We start from the raw sequence: 18387 nt of genomic DNA on the forward strand, positions 1-18387 counted from the left end.
TATATATAAACCGGTTTACAATGATCGTATTTCTTCGTAAAGCTTCGGGAGCTTCGTATAGGCTCCGACGAGGGTAGCCAGTTCACAGCACGTTTGCTTCAAATTAGTCAGTCCGGACGAGAAAGCAGGATCGGTCACCGCGCGCGTTTATCGACCGACGAGAGTGGAACCCATATCGCCTGCGCCGAGTGGCTGATTCGCGTCGCATCGAAAGGGCCACACACTAGTCGTTGCCGCCTCCACACAAGCTATCCATAAACGCAAGCAATTGCCGATCAGCTAAACCAGCAAACACGAATCACGCCGTGTTCACAGTCACATCGATAGAACAGCAGCAGCGCTGAGTGCACAAAGCACAAAGAAAAGGGACCCTGGCAGTGTAAAACCAAACCCAAACAGTAAGCAAGCAGCCAATACAAGTGTACAGTGTGATACAAACAGTGTGAATGTCTTCGATTTTCCAATAAATAAATAAAAAAAAACAAGCATAGACAGCGCCGTGACGCGGTGGGAAATCCAGTGAAGAGTAATATATTAATACTATGAACATTTGTGCACGCTGTTGAGCTCGTCGCCGAGGAGTAGCCGAAGGACGCGCGCGCGGGTGAGCACGCAATCGCGCTGGTGCATCTGATGGCTGTGGTCGGCCCTAGCCGGCATTCGCGGGGCGCCTCCGCGGCGACGACGACGATGTCGGCCGTCTCCATGTCGCTGATGCAGGGCGCGGCGGGGCCGACCGTGGCGGCGGCGGGTGGCAACGGCGGCGCAGCAGCGGCTGCCGTCGCGGCCGGAGCGCAAGCACCTCACGCCGCACAACCCTACTACCACCCCCAGCATGCCGCCGCGCCCGCCCACACGCAGGAACAGGTGCAGCCGGATCGTCCCATTGGGTATGGTGCATTCGGTGTAGTTTGGTAAGTACCCAAATATAAAATATTTAAAAAATAAAAAAAAATGTTTGTCGCCATGTTGTGTGGTTTTCATGGTTCGATGATCGTTGCGCAGCGCTCGGTCGACCACCTGCCCTAAAACGACAGCTGGTACGCTTATACCAAACCCAGACCCTTTGTCTGGTTATATTTATATTTATAACACCCTGTATAATGTGGCATAAGGTCCACGAATGCCCACAAAGAGAACCGGTTCGAATGGTTTTCGAATTTTCTTCTCTGCCTGCTCGGAAATGATGCTGTAGGGCATCCAGAGGTCCCAGATGTGAACCTTTTGCACATACCTGCGTTTCTATCGTGATTAGAAAATGTTTATCTACCTGCGCATTTTCTCTAGACTCTAGAGCAAAAGTACCCGAAATGTTGCGCTGCGCGCGTGTAATAAACGAAAAACAGACTGGTTCTTCTTCTTGGAAGAACGTGCATCATCAAACAGGTCCCAAAGAAGCAGAAGAAGAAGAAGAAGTTCTTGTATAATGACGGAACAAGGTCTCAGTCTCAATTCTTTCGGACTCTGGTCGTTCTCACACTTTACGACCTTTCTTCTCTTCTGTTGTAGAATGAATAATAAAGAATAAAAAATAAAAAGATATAAAATCGACATTTATAGAATTGCCCGTGACTTCGTTCCGGCAGTGTTTAATAAAAATGTAATTCATTTTTACTCTCTTGTTCTAGACATACTCGTAGTAAGAGTCAATTCTATCAATAAGATTAGCAATTTTAATTTAAAGAAATTATGCATATAAAGTTTTGTCAATAATGCACTTCAGTGCGCCATCTCGAATTCAACTATTTAACTATAACTATGATTGAATCTCAATGTCAAATTTTATTCTATAGAAAAGAGCTGTTTTGAAGATTTTCCCGGCAATTATTCGAATTTTTCTCACCTTTTAAACCTTCCCTAGACCTCCACGAATAATTCAAGACCAAGATAAGATAAATCCGTTCAGCCGTTCTCGAGTTTTAGCGAGACTAACGAACAGCAATTCATTTTTATATATATTTATAGAACGATATTATTATTATGCAGGATAATAGTTCTTTTGGAAGTATGTGAGACCGTGGTTACCAATGTTACGTCGATGCGTACAATAAAGTTTGGCAAAACAATCGCCATTGTTGTTGTAAAACGTTGCCTGCGTGTGCCCACTGGAGGCAAGACTCAATTTGGGTAAAAGTATAACGGCCCCAAAAATATAATCAACAAAGCGCAGTTAAACGCACGCCTACGTCGCCTACGAACGTTCATTTTTAACATTTAATGTGTTATGATGTGATGTGATAGGAAGAAAGGCTGGAAGATTATATAAAACGTTTTGTTTTTGGTGTTTGAAGAGACTGAGACATGAAAATGAAAAGGCAGGTGATGGGCACACCTGCGGATACACCTGGTTGCATTGCATTATATTGCATTGCAAATTTGCGGTTTTAAAAAAGTTAAAAAAAAAACATTTCAGTTAATAATTAAGAAAATTAAAAAAATAAAAAAAAAAATTTAAAAAAAAGTGTGGAATGTGACTTTGTTTATTTAGTAACAATAGGTATATAATATCTCGTGGTGTTTGTTTATTCTATTCAATTATAAATAATCATTACATGGGTAATGATAAAAATTGCGAGTGTATGTCGCCGATTCGATTCGATTATATCACGGCTAGCTGTCGAGTCGCCGTGACGCGCCAGCCTGAGAGGGGCTGAAGTCTGCGTCAGCGGCGGTGGCGGCGGCGGCGGCGGCGACGTAACCCGTTTGCGTCCGCGCGCGACGCCGGCGCGCGTCATCATCGGAAAGCAATATGCGGATGCTAATTGGCAATTATGCCAATATATACGTGTGATGGAGAGAAAGACCCGTTGGAGTTACGGAGGCTTGGCGACGAGGAAGTTGTAGGTTCGTAGTGATCTGCACTGATAGCGTCCAGGTGCTGAGTCTAACTCTAACGGTTTGCACTTTTTTATATATCGCTTGATTAATGTTGGGACACATTAGGCGAAACGTGAAAGGTTGATCTTGTGTATTCTATTCTATAGGGGAGTGTAGGGTGTAGATGTGGATGTGAATCCCCTACAGTTAGCAGTTGAGAAGCTGTATTGTAGTATAAGTAAGAGAAAGACAGATGCGTTGTTTCATGTCATGCTGGGTTGTCCTGGTCCTGGGGACCTAGGCGAATGATACGCCAGCGATATGCAGTGGTGTGTAGCAAGAAAGGACCTTCTCTCCTCTCCTCCGGTTTGGGTTGCTGTTAGTGTTAGCACATGGGGTCGCTGAGATCCCTCTCCGGCTCCGGAAAAGTACAAGTGATGAGGATAGGAGAGGAGAGGAGAGAAATGGAGAGAAACACAAGCGGTGCTGCTGTGCACTCGGGATATTTAGTATATGTACGTTGTACGTACTGTTGGGAGATATGAAAATGTGAATGGGAGTGCGGGCCCCCTTCGCTCGCAACGACGCAAAACGACGCCGAGGAGTAACGTAACGGTGGTCGTGTCCGCACACCCTTCGGCGGGGTGCTTATGTATCATACTATTCTTTTCCATCCGAACGTTAAACCTAAAGGATTCTATCTAGGCGGTAAAGGCCAGGGAATGACATTATCGATATTCGATTTTTTTGAATTATGAAAGGAAGATGAAGTTGTAATAGAAATAGAAATTTGTAAGTTGTGTTATTTTTTGACATTTTTTGACAGACACTAGCATGTCACTTCTTTGTGCATAGAAAATTGCCTAAATGCATGCACATCCCAACTTCTGAGATATTGGCTGATAATTCTCATTCTAAGCTTATATAAATTAGTAGGCGGCGCTGCATTTATTCATCATTGCACGAAGTTCCACTTACCTTGAACCTTGACAAGCCAACACAAGTTACTTATTCATTACACTTGTCTAAACAAATTAATACTTCTCTTCTCACACAATGGTAGCAACCAAACCTGATTAAAAGCAAAACGCCATCTAGCGGATTTTTTTTAAAACTAACTAGCTGTTGCCCGCGACTTCGTTCCGGCAGTGTTTAATAAAAATGTAATTCGTTTTTACTCTCTTGTTCTAGACATAGGGGAGAGCAGGTAGGATTCGTACATTTTTTACTTGACGCCATATTAAAACTAAACTATATAATATATTCGAATAAGTTTAATGTCCCTATATAGCCTATATATCTGCCTATAATTATAGTATGGTACAGCTCCGTCACAAATCACACAGACAGAATTATGATCAGTTTTCCAAAATGGAAATGTACGAAAGTACCCCACACACGGGGTACCTTCGTGCATAGTGTGGGTACTTTCGTACATGATGGGGTACCTTCATACAGTCAAAGAAAATAAACAATTGTTGATTAAATTTAATCATTTATTGAGATCAATTTAACACAGAATCAGCATTTTTGTATTAAGAACCAAGATATATTATTTAGGTATTCATAGGTATCATATAATATGCATTTGCTTCATTATCAGTCTTTGTAGTTTTCTTTTGCTTCTTTAAATTAAATGACTCTTTCGATTGAGATTTCCTCTTTATTGAAGATGCGTTATCTGCATCTAAGACAAGATGTAGAGCTTTGATGGCCTTAGCTTTTTGTTTTTTCTCTTGCACTTGCTTCTTCAATAGTCTTCCTTTTTCTATTTCTGCCAGTCTATCTTTTTCCGGAGTATCAGTGTAAATTCTAGATTTGCCTGGTAGCTTTCCTTTCCTTGTTTTCTTTATTGAATCTCTGTCCACTCAGTTGAAAACACCTGATTTGACGTAAACTTGGAAGTGAACGCACGGGTAGGCATATTTTCGGCAGCTTCTTGTTGATGAAACTTTTCAGACGACTTTCGAGTGTTGTTGGTTTGACGCCATATTTTTGTGCAGATTTTCTAATAGATAATGTCTTATCCAAAACTTCTTTTATCGCCGATTCTATTGCACCTTCATCTACCTCTCCCGTCCTCGTCCCCTTTTTAATATATATTCGCGGCATGGTTCTGTAACAATATTAGATTTTACTGAAAAATAGATACATTTAAATGTCCAGTCAGGCACGGGGAGCATTCGTACACGTACGAATCTACCCCACCCCTACCTGTACGAAGGTTCCCCAACACCAAAAAAAACAATTAATATCGAAAATAAAAATAACCGCTGAAACTGGGCCAAAATCTATATTTACATGCTAAACTAAGTTATTCCTTCACAAACTGTGTACATTCACTTTTACAATAGGAATAAAGCGTGAATAAACAAAGATGTTTAAAAACATAACCAAAAAATACTTACTTGGCGCGAAATCACGTTACGACTCGTTGCGTCGAAGCCGGCGGCTGCACTGACGTCTCACCCCGCGAGTAACCTATGCGTGCGAGTGGGTCTCACGCACACAAACACAGACCTGTCAAAGTATTCTACAGTGGTAGGAATAAGGACTGTACGAATGCTCCTACTGTACGAATCCTACCTGCTCTCCCCTACTCGGAGTAAGAGTCAATTCTATCAATAAGATTAGCAATTTTAAAATAAAGAAATTATGCATATAAAGTTTTGTCAATAATGCACTTCAACGCGCCATCTCGAATTCAACCATTTAACTATAACTATGATTGAATCTCAATGTCAAATTTTATTCTATAGAAAAGAGCTGTTTTGAGGATTTTCCCGGCAATTATTCGAATATTTCTCACCTTTTATACCTTCCCTAGACATCCACGAATAATTCAAGACCAAGATAAGATAAATCCGTTCAGCCGTTCTCGAGTTTTAGCGAGACTAACGAACAGCAATTTATTTTTATATATATAGAAGATTTCTGTCAATTTACTTAAATTTATATAAACATAATTTTCCCTTCTGGTAAATAATAGTTTTTTGTAATACTATTTAAAAACGTTTTAAATAGTATTTTGTTTGTGGTCGTCTCCACGTCCTGCTTTCTGTTTGGAAGCCTTCGAACGCCAGGCTGCTTGCCTCTGCACGTACAAACAGGAAATGCTTCGTCGCGCCGGTTTTTAACTTCAAACTCCGACCATACACCGCGACTATGTACCGACTTCCATGCTCGTCGTACAACTCTAACCGCTTCCACAACACAACACGGGCCTCTCGAATGCGCTCCAAACTCGAAACACATGTCGTGCCTCTGCTTCAAACCAACCAACCAACCAACTGCTGGTGTGCTGCGTGTGTATGTGAAACGGATGCCGGTTCGAGTTTCCCATCATCCAAAAGGGCCGTGCATGCACGGCAGCAGTGCAGCACACATGTTTCGAGTGCCGGAGCTAATCCCGGCACGCGGTAATCACCGTTCGCGCGCTCTGCGTGCCTCAAATTTTCGTCATTTATCATCGTATCCACCCTGAGGGCGCAGCATCATACCAAACCCTCCTTAGGAAATATTTTCAAATTATTTCAAATTATTTCCATTCACTCGTAGGCATCTTCTATCTTCTATATATATAAAAATGAATTGCTGTTTGTTAGTCTCGCTAAAACCCGAGAACGGCTGAACGGATTTATCTTATCTTGGTCTTGAATTATTCGTGGAGGTTTAGGGAAGGTTTAAAAGGTGAGAAAAATTCGAATAATTGCCGGGAAAATCCTCAAAACAGCTCTTTTCTATAGAATAAAATTTGACATTGAGATTCAATCATAGTTATAGTTAAATAGTTGAATTCGAGATGGCGCGCTGAAGTGCATTATTGACAAAACTTTATATGCATAATTTGTTTAAATTAAAATTGCTAATCTTATTGATAGAATTGACTCTTACTACGAGTATGTCTAGAACAAGAGAGTAAAAACGAATTACATTTTTATTAAACACTGCCGGAACGAAGTCGCGGGCAATAGCTAGTATACAATACCAATGCATTTGAGTTTTGTTTATAATTTTGTTATTATAAACAATCAATAAATTAAAATAACGCAAAACTTACGATTGGATACGATTTACGCAATGTCATGCGCACTCGTACAAGTGTATTACTATTACGAGTACAATACAACAACAAAACTTGCTGTCTTTGATGTATTATAAACTTTTATGCAACACCCGGTATTGGCACTGTAGGCAACTTGTAAGTTGTTGAAGTTGAAGTTGAAAACAATTGCACAACGCCCGCAGAGACCGAGAGACGGCCATTTTGTTATAACTTTTCCTATGGTGCCTTTCTACAATATAACCGAATGATGAGTTAGTAAAACTTTGCATCCAAAATGATATCGTTTAATATTTATTATTTAGTTTTTCAATGTTTGGGATTTTGTTTTGCGGCTTTGTGCAACGCCGAAATGTCGAATGGGTCGAAATATGTTTCCGTTTTGTGTGTGCGATTGCTCGCCGACCTACTGACATGGTTTTCACTTATGTCACACGCACACGAATGTGCATACGTTCGCGGCGCCGCGTCGCGGTGTTGTGTGGCAATCACCGCGCAACCTTCTCTTGAAAAGATTTTTTAGGAGAATTATGCGAAATGTCCGAAAAATTTAACGAACGAGAACGGCGCCGAATTTCATCCGCATTATACAATCGCAAGCCGGTAATTAGCACCAACGGACGCTTTCTACTTCCAAACAAAACACTGTGCACGGTGTGTTGCATTGTTTCTTTCTGCCGGTAATGCAGACATAACCACAATCATGTAATCGCTGACGATTGACGATTTTAATCGGTTTTATGTATACACTAGCATTAATCCGCGGCTTCGCTCGCGAATATCCCTACTAATATTATAATTGCGAATGTCCTGATGTTTGTTACACTTTCACGCAAAAATTTCCATATAAACTTTCATCCCTTATTTAACATCCTTTAAATAAAAATTTTCAATCTTTTAATATTTATTCTCTTATTCTGGACCAAGATGAATATAAAAAATCATAGATGATCAAAATCTGTCCAACCGTTCCTGAGTTATAAACGTTTTAACTAACAAATCGTATTAAATTATTCCTTACTAGCTTTAACCCGCGGCCTCGCTCGCGAATATCTAAAATAATGAAGTTGCTTCCGTACGCGTCTGTAGTCACAGAAGAAGTAACAATGAAGTAGAATGGCGGGAAGTTTAAAATGGCTGAAAGTATAGTCTATGGAAGTATAGTGTACAGTCTCCATAGTGTAGTCAATTGGATTTGATGTTGACGTAGCTGTCGGTAATACAGTGTGATAATACAGTGTGATGGTACTATAGTACTTAGGTTTGAGCTTCATTGCTGGAATGCTAGATGGCGTTAAAGTAGTCAAATAGCCAGATGCAGAGGTATTATTGGCTAAACTAATTCTTTATTTTATTTCAAAAATAATTTTTTTTATTAAATAAAAAGTAGCCTATAACCATTCGGGGACCACTAAGAATATGTCTACAAATTTTCATGATGATCTGTTAAGTAGTTTGTGCGTGAAAGTGTAACAAACATCAGGACTTTCGCATTTATAATATTAGTAGGCATTCGACGTAGAAATTAAATATTTGGAGGTTTTTTTTTTACTGAATGAGACACCATTCTGTTGGTTGGTGGAAGGCGCAAGGCGAATTGCAGACGCAGGGCTGGTTGGCTGACTGGCTGCTGGCAGGGAGAAGGGTTCGATAGCCGCTCTGCTCTCGGGCCGCCGCACCAGGCGGGCTGCTGGCTGGGCTCGATCGAGCGCTCCGCCAACTCGACATTCACCCCCTAAAATCAACTCGTCGAGCAACTAGGCAACCAGTTTTACATTTACAATCTAGCAAATCTAACAAATTGCATCCGTAGATTAAAAATACCACCCCAGAAACAAACAAGTTTTCAACCTGCGTGAAGACAACCGGCCCAGTAATTTATATCCACACTATAATATTATATACTCGTACTCTGGCTGTTGTGTGTTGGGAGTCAACGTACGTGTATAGTATACGCGTGAGAAATGAAGGTGCATGTATCATGATGGTGTACATGTGGTTGCTGGCCGTTGCTCGTAATAACATCAAAGACGCGACTGCGACTGCGAAGCGGGCGGACACAGGCCGGGAACGTGCGTGCAGGCCAGCCGCGTTCGAGCTGCTTGCTAATTATCGACATGGACCCCTGGTCGCATTGTTATTATATGTTACGAGTAGACGCAGCGTAGACCTGTACAACAGATTACGACAATACATGATAAGCAGCAGCAGCAGGCAGATATGGGGATGTCATGTGAATGCAACATGCATATCTGGTTGATGTATTGCACAGATTTGATTGTGGCATTAATTAAACTAAATTTAGGTTAGGTTTGGTTATGTACCTGAGTTTGTTGTCAAACGTGTAATTTTTGTTTTTATTTGAGAGGGTGGTGATTATGGTTATTATCTGTGTGTGTGTGGATGCGCGGTGCATGAGAACAAAGAAGTATGTAAAAACGGCCTTGAACCTACCTTGTACAACTCCACCTTGGCCATTTACCAAGTTCAACATCCTGCCTGCGCACAGGCGTGCGCGCGCACACACACTCGTTTCAGTGTGAGCGCTAAGTCGACTCGCGGTGCCGACTGGTCGAACAAACGCATCGACCAATATCATACCATGAATAATTCTTGATTCGGCGCTCTGTGTGTATGTGTGTGAGTGTGAGTGCAGAGCATCCGTCTCTCTGGTCGGTCGGCAAAGTGTAACACGACGCTGTCTCGCACATAACATAACATGACCATTATGAGCATGAAATATGCATATGCGTAAGTATAAGCATATTCATGCTATGAATTCTGAGCACTGGAGATTAAAGAAGTGGAAAAATGTCTTTGTGTCTCGCTGAAAATTGACATAATGTTTACCAATGGGCACCAGAAGTATGTTTGATGTGGTGGTTTTAATGGTTCAAGTAAAATTGTTGATTTTAGATTGGATTTCATCTTGTTTTATTGCCAAATGTCAAAAATCGGTTGTAAATTAGGGAATTTGTATTAGATGCAAGTTTGGTTGCATACTTACACTATATTTTAGTTTGGCAACCATGTACAACCTCCAAATATCATATTTCAATCAAATTTCGTTGTATTTAGGTGAAAACTAATCAGAATTTTTTTTATTATTATAAAAACCTCTTAAAAAAAGATTTGAATAATAAAAACTCTTTAAAACGATAAAAAATTATTTTTTTCATGTTGATATATTTGGTGTATTGAAAGTTGCATAACTACCGGGCGTAAACAACGAAAATTCTGCTTCTAATGACAGTTTTGCCTAAACGTCATTTTTATTCATTCAAATATCATATTTCTCGCAATAAGCGCGATTTAAAACCATGGTACGTTTTCCAACTTGGTAATTTTGTAAATACGTGCATGTTGGCATTGCATTCAGTCATATTTTTGCTTACACACTTGATCTTGCAGTTCCGCGCGGCCGTTGCATCCGTTTTAAAATTAAATGATCGTACAAGGCGCCCCCGTCTGTTTAAGCCGCTATTTATAATCGCAAAAGCAACTGACCTCCGCGTGCGCGTGCTGCGATGCACATTGCGCACACGCGAAAATGTTTGCAAACAACCTCAAACACTTTACCAAAACAGACGAAATTCGATATTATTGTTATAATATTTATGTTTTTTGCTTGTTTTAGGGCTGTGACCGACCCGCGGGATGGCCGCCGAGTGGCGCTGAAGAAGCTCCCGCATGTGTTTCAGTCGCTGGTGTCCTCAAAGCGCGTTTTTCGCGAACTCAAGATGCTCTGCTTCTTTAAACACGAGAATGTAAGTATTGTTTAGCGCAAATGTTTTTGGGTCCTGCTGAGCAGCAGCGCCGAAAATGTTTTCGTCACGCGGCGATGATCGTCCTCGATTTTTACACCGAATCGCAGCAAATCGCTGCCGGTGCCGGGCACGAAAAAGTGTGTCAAGAGATTAAACACAAATCTCGAACGGCATAGCGTAATCGGAATGCGCACGCGTATTTCACGCACATTCTATAATAATTATTCATGTTTCAGGTGCTTTCTGCGTTGGATATCCTGCAGCCACCGCATCTCGACTTCTTCCAAGAAATGTATCCTTTTTTATTATATGAATGCATACGTCAATCGCGTTGAAAATACAACAACAAAAAAACCAACGATCTTGTTCGAATGTGCGCGACCATGAAAAGTGTTGCACACACGAATATAGACGCATGCGCGCATCAGGGTCAACGGTTATAATTTTAGAAGGACGCTAATTATCCACGTCGTTCGTTCGCATTGCCACAACAGTCATTAATTTAAAAGCAGACAAAATTTAGTCACTATTGTAATGTGTAATATCAAGATGTCAGTATTACTAGATTTGTTTTGAGGTTAGTTTATGATGATATAGTGTGTTGAGGGTATAACAAAGGAAGCGATCGCCGACCTTGGCTGGCTGCGTCAAAATTCTTCTTCGCCGCGCTCCGGTGGAGAGAAGCCGATGACCGGGCCCGGTAAACCACTGACCCTGAATGTGACCGTGCTGCGCACGCATACACACATTCAACACTCTTGTGTTTTGTTTTTTTGTTTTATTTTTATTTTGTATGCGCATGCGTGTGATTTCCTTGACCATCAACCCAACACAGATACGTGATAACCGAGCTGCTCCAGAGCGACCTGCACAAGATCATCGTCTCGCACCAGCCGCTCTCCTCCGATCACATCAAGGTGTTTATGTACCAGATTCTGCGCGGGCTCAAGTATCTGCATTCGGCGCGGATACTGCATCGCGATATTAAGCCGGGGAATTTACTCGTCAATAGCAACTGTGTTCTGAAGGTATTTTATTGATTTATGGTGAAATTAAGTAGAATTTATGTGTGGTTTTTTTTTTTGTTTGTAGATCTGTGATTTTGGTCTGGCGCGTGTCGAAGAGCCGGACGCGTCCAAGCACATGACTCAGGAGGTGGTCACGCAGTACTACCGCGCGCCGGAAATTCTCATGGGCGCGCGACATTACACCGCAGCGGTGGACGTGTGGTCGGTTGGTTGCATATTCGGCGAGCTGCTCGGACGACGCATACTCTTCCAGGCGCAGAATCCAATCCAGCAGCTTGAGTTGATCACTGAGTTGTTGGGTACGCCCTCTATGGATGATATGCGGTATGCGTGCGAAGGCGCAAAGTCACACATGCTCAATCGGGCGCAGAAGCCACCTTCACTCACCGCTCTCTACACGCTGAGTAGTCAGGCCACTCCTGAGGTGGTGCATCTGTTATGTCAGATGCTCGTATTTGATCCAGTAAGTTTTATTTATCAATATATAATTTAGAGGTTATGTTTTGTGTGTGTTTTTGCTTGTAGGATAAGCGAATAAGTGTGGTGGACGCATTGGCACACCCGTATCTTGACGAAGGGCGGCTTCGGTACCATTCGTGCATGTGCAAGTGCTGCTACACGACCAACAGCGGTATGCGGCAGTACACCTCCGAGTTTGAGACGACGGCACCGCAAGCATTCGATGACAGATGGGAACGCAAGCTTACATCAGTACGACAGGTCAAAGGTATGCAACCCAACATACACACATCGCCATCTTGTTTTAATGACATGATCGGAGAATTAATGTTATATTGTTTGTTGGTGGTTTTTGCAGAGGAAATGCACAAGTTCATTGCGGAACAGTTGAACACGTCGCGCGTACCCTTGTGCATCAATCCGCAGTCGGCGGCGTTCAAGAGCTTCGCCAGGTAAGAATGAGCGCGTGGCGGCGCAGCAGGGCCCAGAGGCGAGGGGCGCGATAACGCGCGCACCCGCCCGCCGCCGCCCCACCCGAACCCCCTGACAGTATCGAACTTCTTTCTACTACTAGTGTACTACCTACTACTACTACTACAAACGACAAAACAGCGGCCAGCGCAGCGCGCCATTGCAATACCATAGGTGAACGAAAACGCTTTCTACATTTGGTGTACGAGTCTACTACGCTCTCTCGTTTTTGTTTCTCACATCTCGTATTTTTCTTTCTTTCTATCATTTTCGCATCCTCCATTTTCTACTCTCGCACACCACTCGATCAACAACATAACCTCAAACGCTAACCTAAATAATCTTGCATTGCGTGCGAGCGCATGCATGATAATTTTGTGCGCGTACACCAAATGCTCAAAGTGTTTTATTTTTGATTTTATAATCTCTATATATATATATTATATAAGCTCAACTTTTTTAATCAATAGTGCCATATATCGTTTCAATGTTCATTGTTACTAATAATTCTGTACACAGAAAGACACCTCGTATTTCTCGAACCAAGTTCAATTCAAAATTTAGTGCAAAAAAAAAACGTCGAATACGTTTGATTTCCATGCTGGCGCGAGCGACTGTCGTTTTTTATTGTTTTACCAACCACTTTTATTTGTTGAATCAACAAAAACCAAGTAGTTGCAGATGTTTACAACCAGTAGTTTAATACGCATGCTCGCTAAACCATCTTTTGTTTTTGTTTGTTTGTTTGGTAGAACTATACATCAATCAATCGTAGTTGTTTTTGTGGTTTTTACTTTGTGCATGGAGATCAAAATACGATTTATATTTATATTACTTGAAACATTTGATTTATTTTGGAAGTTTTTATATCTGGGTGTCTTTATTTATTTTTATCTATGGTGTGTAGTGTTTGATGCGGGGGCTCATGATGTGGGGGTTGATGAAGCTTGTTGTTGTGACGTTTATAAAATTGTCTGTGTTGGCTACTCGCAGGAATTCGAAAGAGCACGGCAAGCAGTGCGCACCTTTCAAGAAGACGCTCGAAATCTTGCTCTCGCCCGTCATCTTTCTGTGCGCCGCGTAACACACGTATTCGTATTTAAGTTCACACACACATGCGCCGAAAGAAACAAAAACACGCATCTCGAGCCGATCATGTGCCGCCCGCTTGTGTAAATGTTTTCATTAGGTTAGTGCATATCGTTTTATATTTTTATTTCACTAACACGTCAGCGACGCACAACAAAATGGCCGTCGGTCATCCGTCAGCCATTTTGTTTCACATCGCTTGTTTTAATTAACTCTTACTATACTTCTAGTTGTGTATTTTCTTGTAGTCGTCTGTCAATCTCTGTCTGCTTTATATCTAGATGTAAATGACATGAATTAGTTTATGATTAGTGTGTGTATGTTTGTTTATGCGTTGATTTCTACTTGTTGCAGTTCGACGGTGGCTCACCCTAGCGAGCATCCGCCCTCGCCACACAAGTGGGACTGACCAACGTGACGATGGTCGATCATGCAAGGGCCATGAATGCGACCACCACGCAGCAGGAGGTGCAAAGACTATTATATGCATCGTGTGCGAAGAGAAAATAGAAAAATGGCCGGCCGCCGCGAAAACCGAATACACCAAATATATTTATTATACAAAAAAAGCTGAAAGACGAAAGAAACATAACAAAACACTGCAAACACATGCGACACGCACGCGCAGACACTAATTCGTAGCCAAGTGGATTGTGTATCGTGTACATTTTTTGATTCAGGGATTTATGTAATATTAACGCTAGTGTTCGTTCTCTCCTCCCAATTTCTTACTATAAATTATATATTAGCGAGTTAGGCAAACGCGTTGCACACACACTGTGTGCCGAGAGATGGCGGTGGCGCATTTATGATGAATGGACGCAAACGCAATGCAATTTAGTAACATTTTATCTATATAATTATATACATAAATTTTTGTGATTATCATATTAGTGTGTATCGAACAAAAGTGCATTTGGCGACATTTCGTGTGGGTGTGCATTTTAATTCTATGTTTATTTTTTAAACTCTTTTAGTTAGGGAGCGAAACTAAACCGCATTAAGTGTAATTAAACATAACCTATAAACTTAGGTGACAAGAAAACAAAACATATAAGAAAAAAAAAACACAAAAGAAAATCGGTGACTGATTGGTGTAACTTGTACATTTCTAGCATTGTAAGCAAAAAGTAGGGAAAACATGTAAACCACTTACACACACACATACACACATATACTTGATTTAGAATTAAATCACTGCCTTTTCTAAGATGAAGATAAATATTAGAATATAATGTGCATGGAAATATATTTTAAATTAATGAACTTGAAAGAAAAAACGAAATGACGTGGGGGTTACGGTTTGAGTTTTGATGAAGTGGATTAATTCATAAGACTGCATTATAAATATATGATGGGTGTATGTAACATTTGAATGTTAACGATACGAATTCAGTTAGCGTAAGAGTCGAGTGTACATTTGGCAAGCGTAGTTCATGCATTTTGAATGATAACGGATAACTATAACTATGTATAATTGTGATATATTAATAGTAATTTGCCTCCCCCACATACACAAGACATACACAACCACGTGAACCAAGGACGATGAAGATGATTCACTAATGAATTTATGATAGTGATGTACATATATAGTTTGTGTGACGCCAGGGTGAAGAAAGACGAAATAACATTTAATTAATTTTTAAGACTGTATAAAACAACAAACAATGACGATGATGATAATGTGAGGGAGGATAGTTGTGAGGATAGAGCAAAGTGTATAATTTTAATAAGAAACAGCTTAACTCTCATCCATTGGTAATAATGGACCAATCGATTCAGACATTTGATGGAATGCGCGCGCCTGATAAACGAGATGTAAATAATTCATTATAAGTATAAGATCCTTGGATGATTTCGTTTCTCGGGCGAGATGCGCAAGGGACGACGTGACGTTTAGCGATATGGTTTTTTGTCTTTACGAGAAACGATTCTAGTAAGTGTTCAAAGTGGCCACCAGTATAATTCTAAATGATAGCTGCATTCGAATCAAAGAAAAATGAAAACAAAATACACGAATACTGATGATGAAATGGCTATGCATCTTGGTATCCCAATTTTATCCCAAGTTTAACGTTAAAATTTTGTATTTTTATATTTTGTTTTCGGATTCAGATGGATAATTTAATTCTACATCGATTATTTTAGTAACTTTTTTTGCTAACATTAACCGTTTAAGCTCAATTTGCAATTTTAAGAAAAAAAAAATGATTTTTGCATGCCTTAACCTCCAATTGTGTAACTGGTTGCCTATGTTAAACGTTAGTAGGTAACTTTTAACTAAAATAATCATAGAATTAAATTATCAATCAGAATTTAAAAATTCCAACTTTTAATTTCTCACATAAAAATGAAATCTTTCACGTTTTTAAATAACAAAATCATTTATTTCAAATACAGCTTTTGAAATAATCGAAATTTACTTCAAAACAAATAAAACAAAACGCAATATTTTCATGAATTCCATTTTTTACTCAGCAAAATTAAAATGAATATTAAATTAAATCGAGACGAAGAATATGTAAAACAATTTAGCTGGGGAAAAGCCACAACCGAACGGGAACACAGACTCAACCAACGTACACAGTACACAGATACAGACAATACACAAAGACAAATCACAACCATAATCAAAACGGGGGACACATTTTCCATTATTCATGATAACCATACTCCGCTCCGTCTTCATTTGACTCATTGCATCACTAAGGACAGCATGGATTGCAGCTGGGGCTGCAGCATGGACTGGCCGGGCAGGGACATCCAGGTATCGTCGGGCTGCCATACTGTAGACTGCACTGCACCGGTACGGAACAATTCATCGGCACATAGTATTCCACCGGGACGTAGCACTGCGACGGTGTGTAATAGCAGTACTTGAAGCACGTCGGCGGACAAGGCGAATCGCACATGTTTGAATTTTCAGTGTGCGTGGAATTTACAAGCAGTAGAAATTAATTTCACCGGGATTGTAGATGGAATATTCGAAGATATACGTAGGGGTCCAGTGTCTACTTGGTAAAATTTAGCAGAGTTGATTTGGTTTGGCCAGAACACGCCACGACGAATTTGGATATTGACTGGGATTCGACTGCCGATCGAGTCGTGACATGCTACGACTTGACTTTTTACCATCAAACAATTGAATTCAGGAATGATAATAACGCCGACTTGATTCAAAGTATGGAGACAGTTTTTATTTATTGCAAAAACAAATAGCAACTGAAATTAATACATAAACCCTTTGTGTTTTCGCTTCGCTTTGTGTAGTATCATATTTTCGTATCAACTTTATATCTGATTCATACCTTTGCGTAGGAAATTAACTTAATATTCTTAAATCAAATTTAATTCTTATTCTAATACTCACAAAGGCTATTGTTAGAGGAGTTATGCAGGTCCATCTTCGACCTCCATATTTGCAAGCATCGCGTGTCCTAAAATAGCTCATTTTATTAACTTTTCGCATTATTTTTCATAAGATACTTACCATTGTTTCCATTTTGTTGAACATCACCACCAGGAATATGTCCAACTTCAAGTAGTTGTTGTAGTCGTTCAACTTCATCCAATGACGCTGCTTTGGCGATTGCTTCCCGAATTTTCTCAACTTCATCATCAGTAAGTCCTATATAACATTTTTCTTCAATTATTTTGCTTCTAAATAAGTATTTAATGTAATTACCTTTACTCTTAGCAATGTTTTGTACTTCCCCACCTGGCACAAACGTATTCGCCCTCTCCTTAATCTCCTTCTGCAACTCTTTACCTTTCTTGCTTTTAAACAAATGCTTAGCTTCTTTTTTCTCCTTTAATGTGATCTTACGGAAGTCAAGCAAACGTAAATTCGGGAATTTGTGGATAATGTACAGTCGATAGTGCGGTTTTGCCGTGACTGGATTGTGAAGTAAACTCAGACATGTTAATTTTTCAAGGGTTGTCAATGGATCAATATCACCCAGCTCTTCAATTTGATTGCCTGTTAAGACTATAGTTTCCATATTTGGGATGTGTTCTTCTAAATGTTCACCCAATCTCCTAATATTAACAAATTATTTATATTTATTACAATTATAAAAAAATTACACCTACTTTGGTGTAATAAAATGGTTGGTCACAAACAATAAACACAATTACAATTGAAACATTGTTTCTAATATTTCTATGGTGTAACTTACATGATTCGATTGTTATTCAGTAATAAGCACTTGAGCCTTTTAAGATATGGAAAGCCATCTAGCCGGCGAATATCATTATCAGAAAAGTCAATGGTATCAAACTGATCGCCAGTGGCACCTAAGTTTTCTATTTCGGGTATCTTATATCCTGTATACATAAAATAAAAGCAAATATCATAAAATATATCGTTGAAAAACGTTTGCATTTGCAGGTTAAAAAACAATCATTATTTACCTCGTAAATCCAACTCACGATCTTTAACTGGGTTTATATATTGCATAGAATTCTGGATAATTTCCGCTGTTAGTTTCACCATTTTTGTATATAATAATAAAACTATCGTTTCGCAACAATTGAAATATTTTCAACCATAGGCGCAACTCTGAGCCGCAAATTTATAAACACACGCGCGCCGACGGTGAAGTAGGCAACTACCTTAACAATGTTTATGCAGCGTTGCCACTTCTACGTAGCCGGTGCATGTAGCCGCTTCACGCCGACTCTACTTTAG

General features: G+C 40.2%; 2 protein-coding genes and 1 long non-coding RNA gene across 6 annotated transcripts; 1 reads left to right on the plus strand and 2 right to left on the minus strand.

Moving 5' to 3' along the window:
* Positions 1 to 72: 72 nt before the first annotated feature.
* nmo (serine/threonine-protein kinase nemo) lies at positions 73 to 15730 on the plus strand. Of its 4 annotated transcripts, XR_010550864.1 has the most exons (9): positions 73 to 914; positions 10518 to 10647; positions 10884 to 10939; positions 11483 to 11675; positions 11740 to 12138; positions 12201 to 12402; positions 12493 to 12586; positions 13599 to 13794; positions 14049 to 15730. XR_010550864.1 is itself a non-coding variant. In XM_065317446.1 (8 exons), the coding sequence occupies exons 1-8, from the start codon at positions 634 to 636 to the stop codon at positions 14101 to 14103; spliced, it is 1410 nt and encodes a 469-aa protein (XP_065173518.1). In that variant the 5' UTR covers positions 75 to 633; the 3' UTR covers positions 14104 to 15730. The 4 variants fall into 4 exon arrangements, 1 of the variants encoding a protein (XP_065173518.1); XM_065317446.1 differs by lacking the exon at positions 13599 to 13794 and having other exon boundaries at positions 75 to 914; XR_010550865.1 differs by lacking the exon at positions 13599 to 13794 and having other exon boundaries at positions 76 to 914; positions 12493 to 12779.
* Positions 4293 to 5431, minus strand: LOC135789577 (uncharacterized). Its single transcript, XR_010547603.1, has 2 exons — positions 5226 to 5431; positions 4293 to 4933 (listed from the first exon to the last, which is right to left on the minus strand). It is a non-coding gene; the product is annotated as an uncharacterized lncRNA (long non-coding RNA).
* Positions 15731 to 16148: 418 nt separating the features above from the next.
* LOC135803756 (U2 small nuclear ribonucleoprotein A'-like) lies at positions 16149 to 18308 on the minus strand. The gene is made up of 5 exons (XM_065317447.1): positions 18111 to 18308; positions 17876 to 18023; positions 17383 to 17735; positions 17188 to 17325; positions 16149 to 17134 (listed from the first exon to the last, which is right to left on the minus strand). The coding sequence occupies exons 1-5, from the start codon at positions 18190 to 18192 to the stop codon at positions 17088 to 17090; spliced, it is 768 nt and encodes a 255-aa protein (XP_065173519.1). The 5' UTR covers positions 18193 to 18308; the 3' UTR covers positions 16149 to 17087.
* Between the last annotated feature and the right edge of the window lie 79 nt (positions 18309 to 18387).

Source organism: Atheta coriaria, unplaced genomic scaffold (assembly GCF_025399875.1).
Source record: "Atheta coriaria isolate IRGN ID8LTWV9N9 unplaced genomic scaffold, Caltech_Dcor_3.1 hic_scaffold_3_pilon, whole genome shotgun sequence".
In the NCBI taxonomy this organism is placed as follows: domain Eukaryota; kingdom Metazoa; phylum Arthropoda; class Insecta; order Coleoptera; family Staphylinidae; genus Dalotia; species Dalotia coriaria.

Excerpts from the sequence above, each read along its gene's own strand:
- nmo (XM_065317446.1), top strand. The coding sequence starts at position 634 with ATGGCTGTGGTCGGCCCTAGCCGGCATTCGCGGGGCGCCTCCGCGGCG. Across the intron at positions 915-10,517 it reads GGTGCATTCGGTGTAGTTTG|GGCTGTGACCGACCCGCGGG; the intron begins GTAAGTACCCAA and ends TGCTTGTTTTAG. Across the intron at positions 12,587-14,048 it reads GCGTTCAAGAGCTTCGCCAG|TTCGACGGTGGCTCACCCTA; the intron begins GTAAGAATGAGC and ends TACTTGTTGCAG.
- LOC135803756 (XM_065317447.1), bottom strand. The coding sequence starts at position 18,192 with ATGGTGAAACTAACAGCGGAAATTATCCAGAATTCTATGCAATATATA. Across the intron at positions 18,024-18,110 it reads TCGTGAGTTGGATTTACGAG|GATATAAGATACCCGAAATA; the intron begins GTAAATAATGAT and ends TTATGTATACAG. Across the intron at positions 17,326-17,382 it reads AAACATTGCTAAGAGTAAAG|GACTTACTGATGATGAAGTT; the intron begins GTAATTACATTA and ends AATGTTATATAG.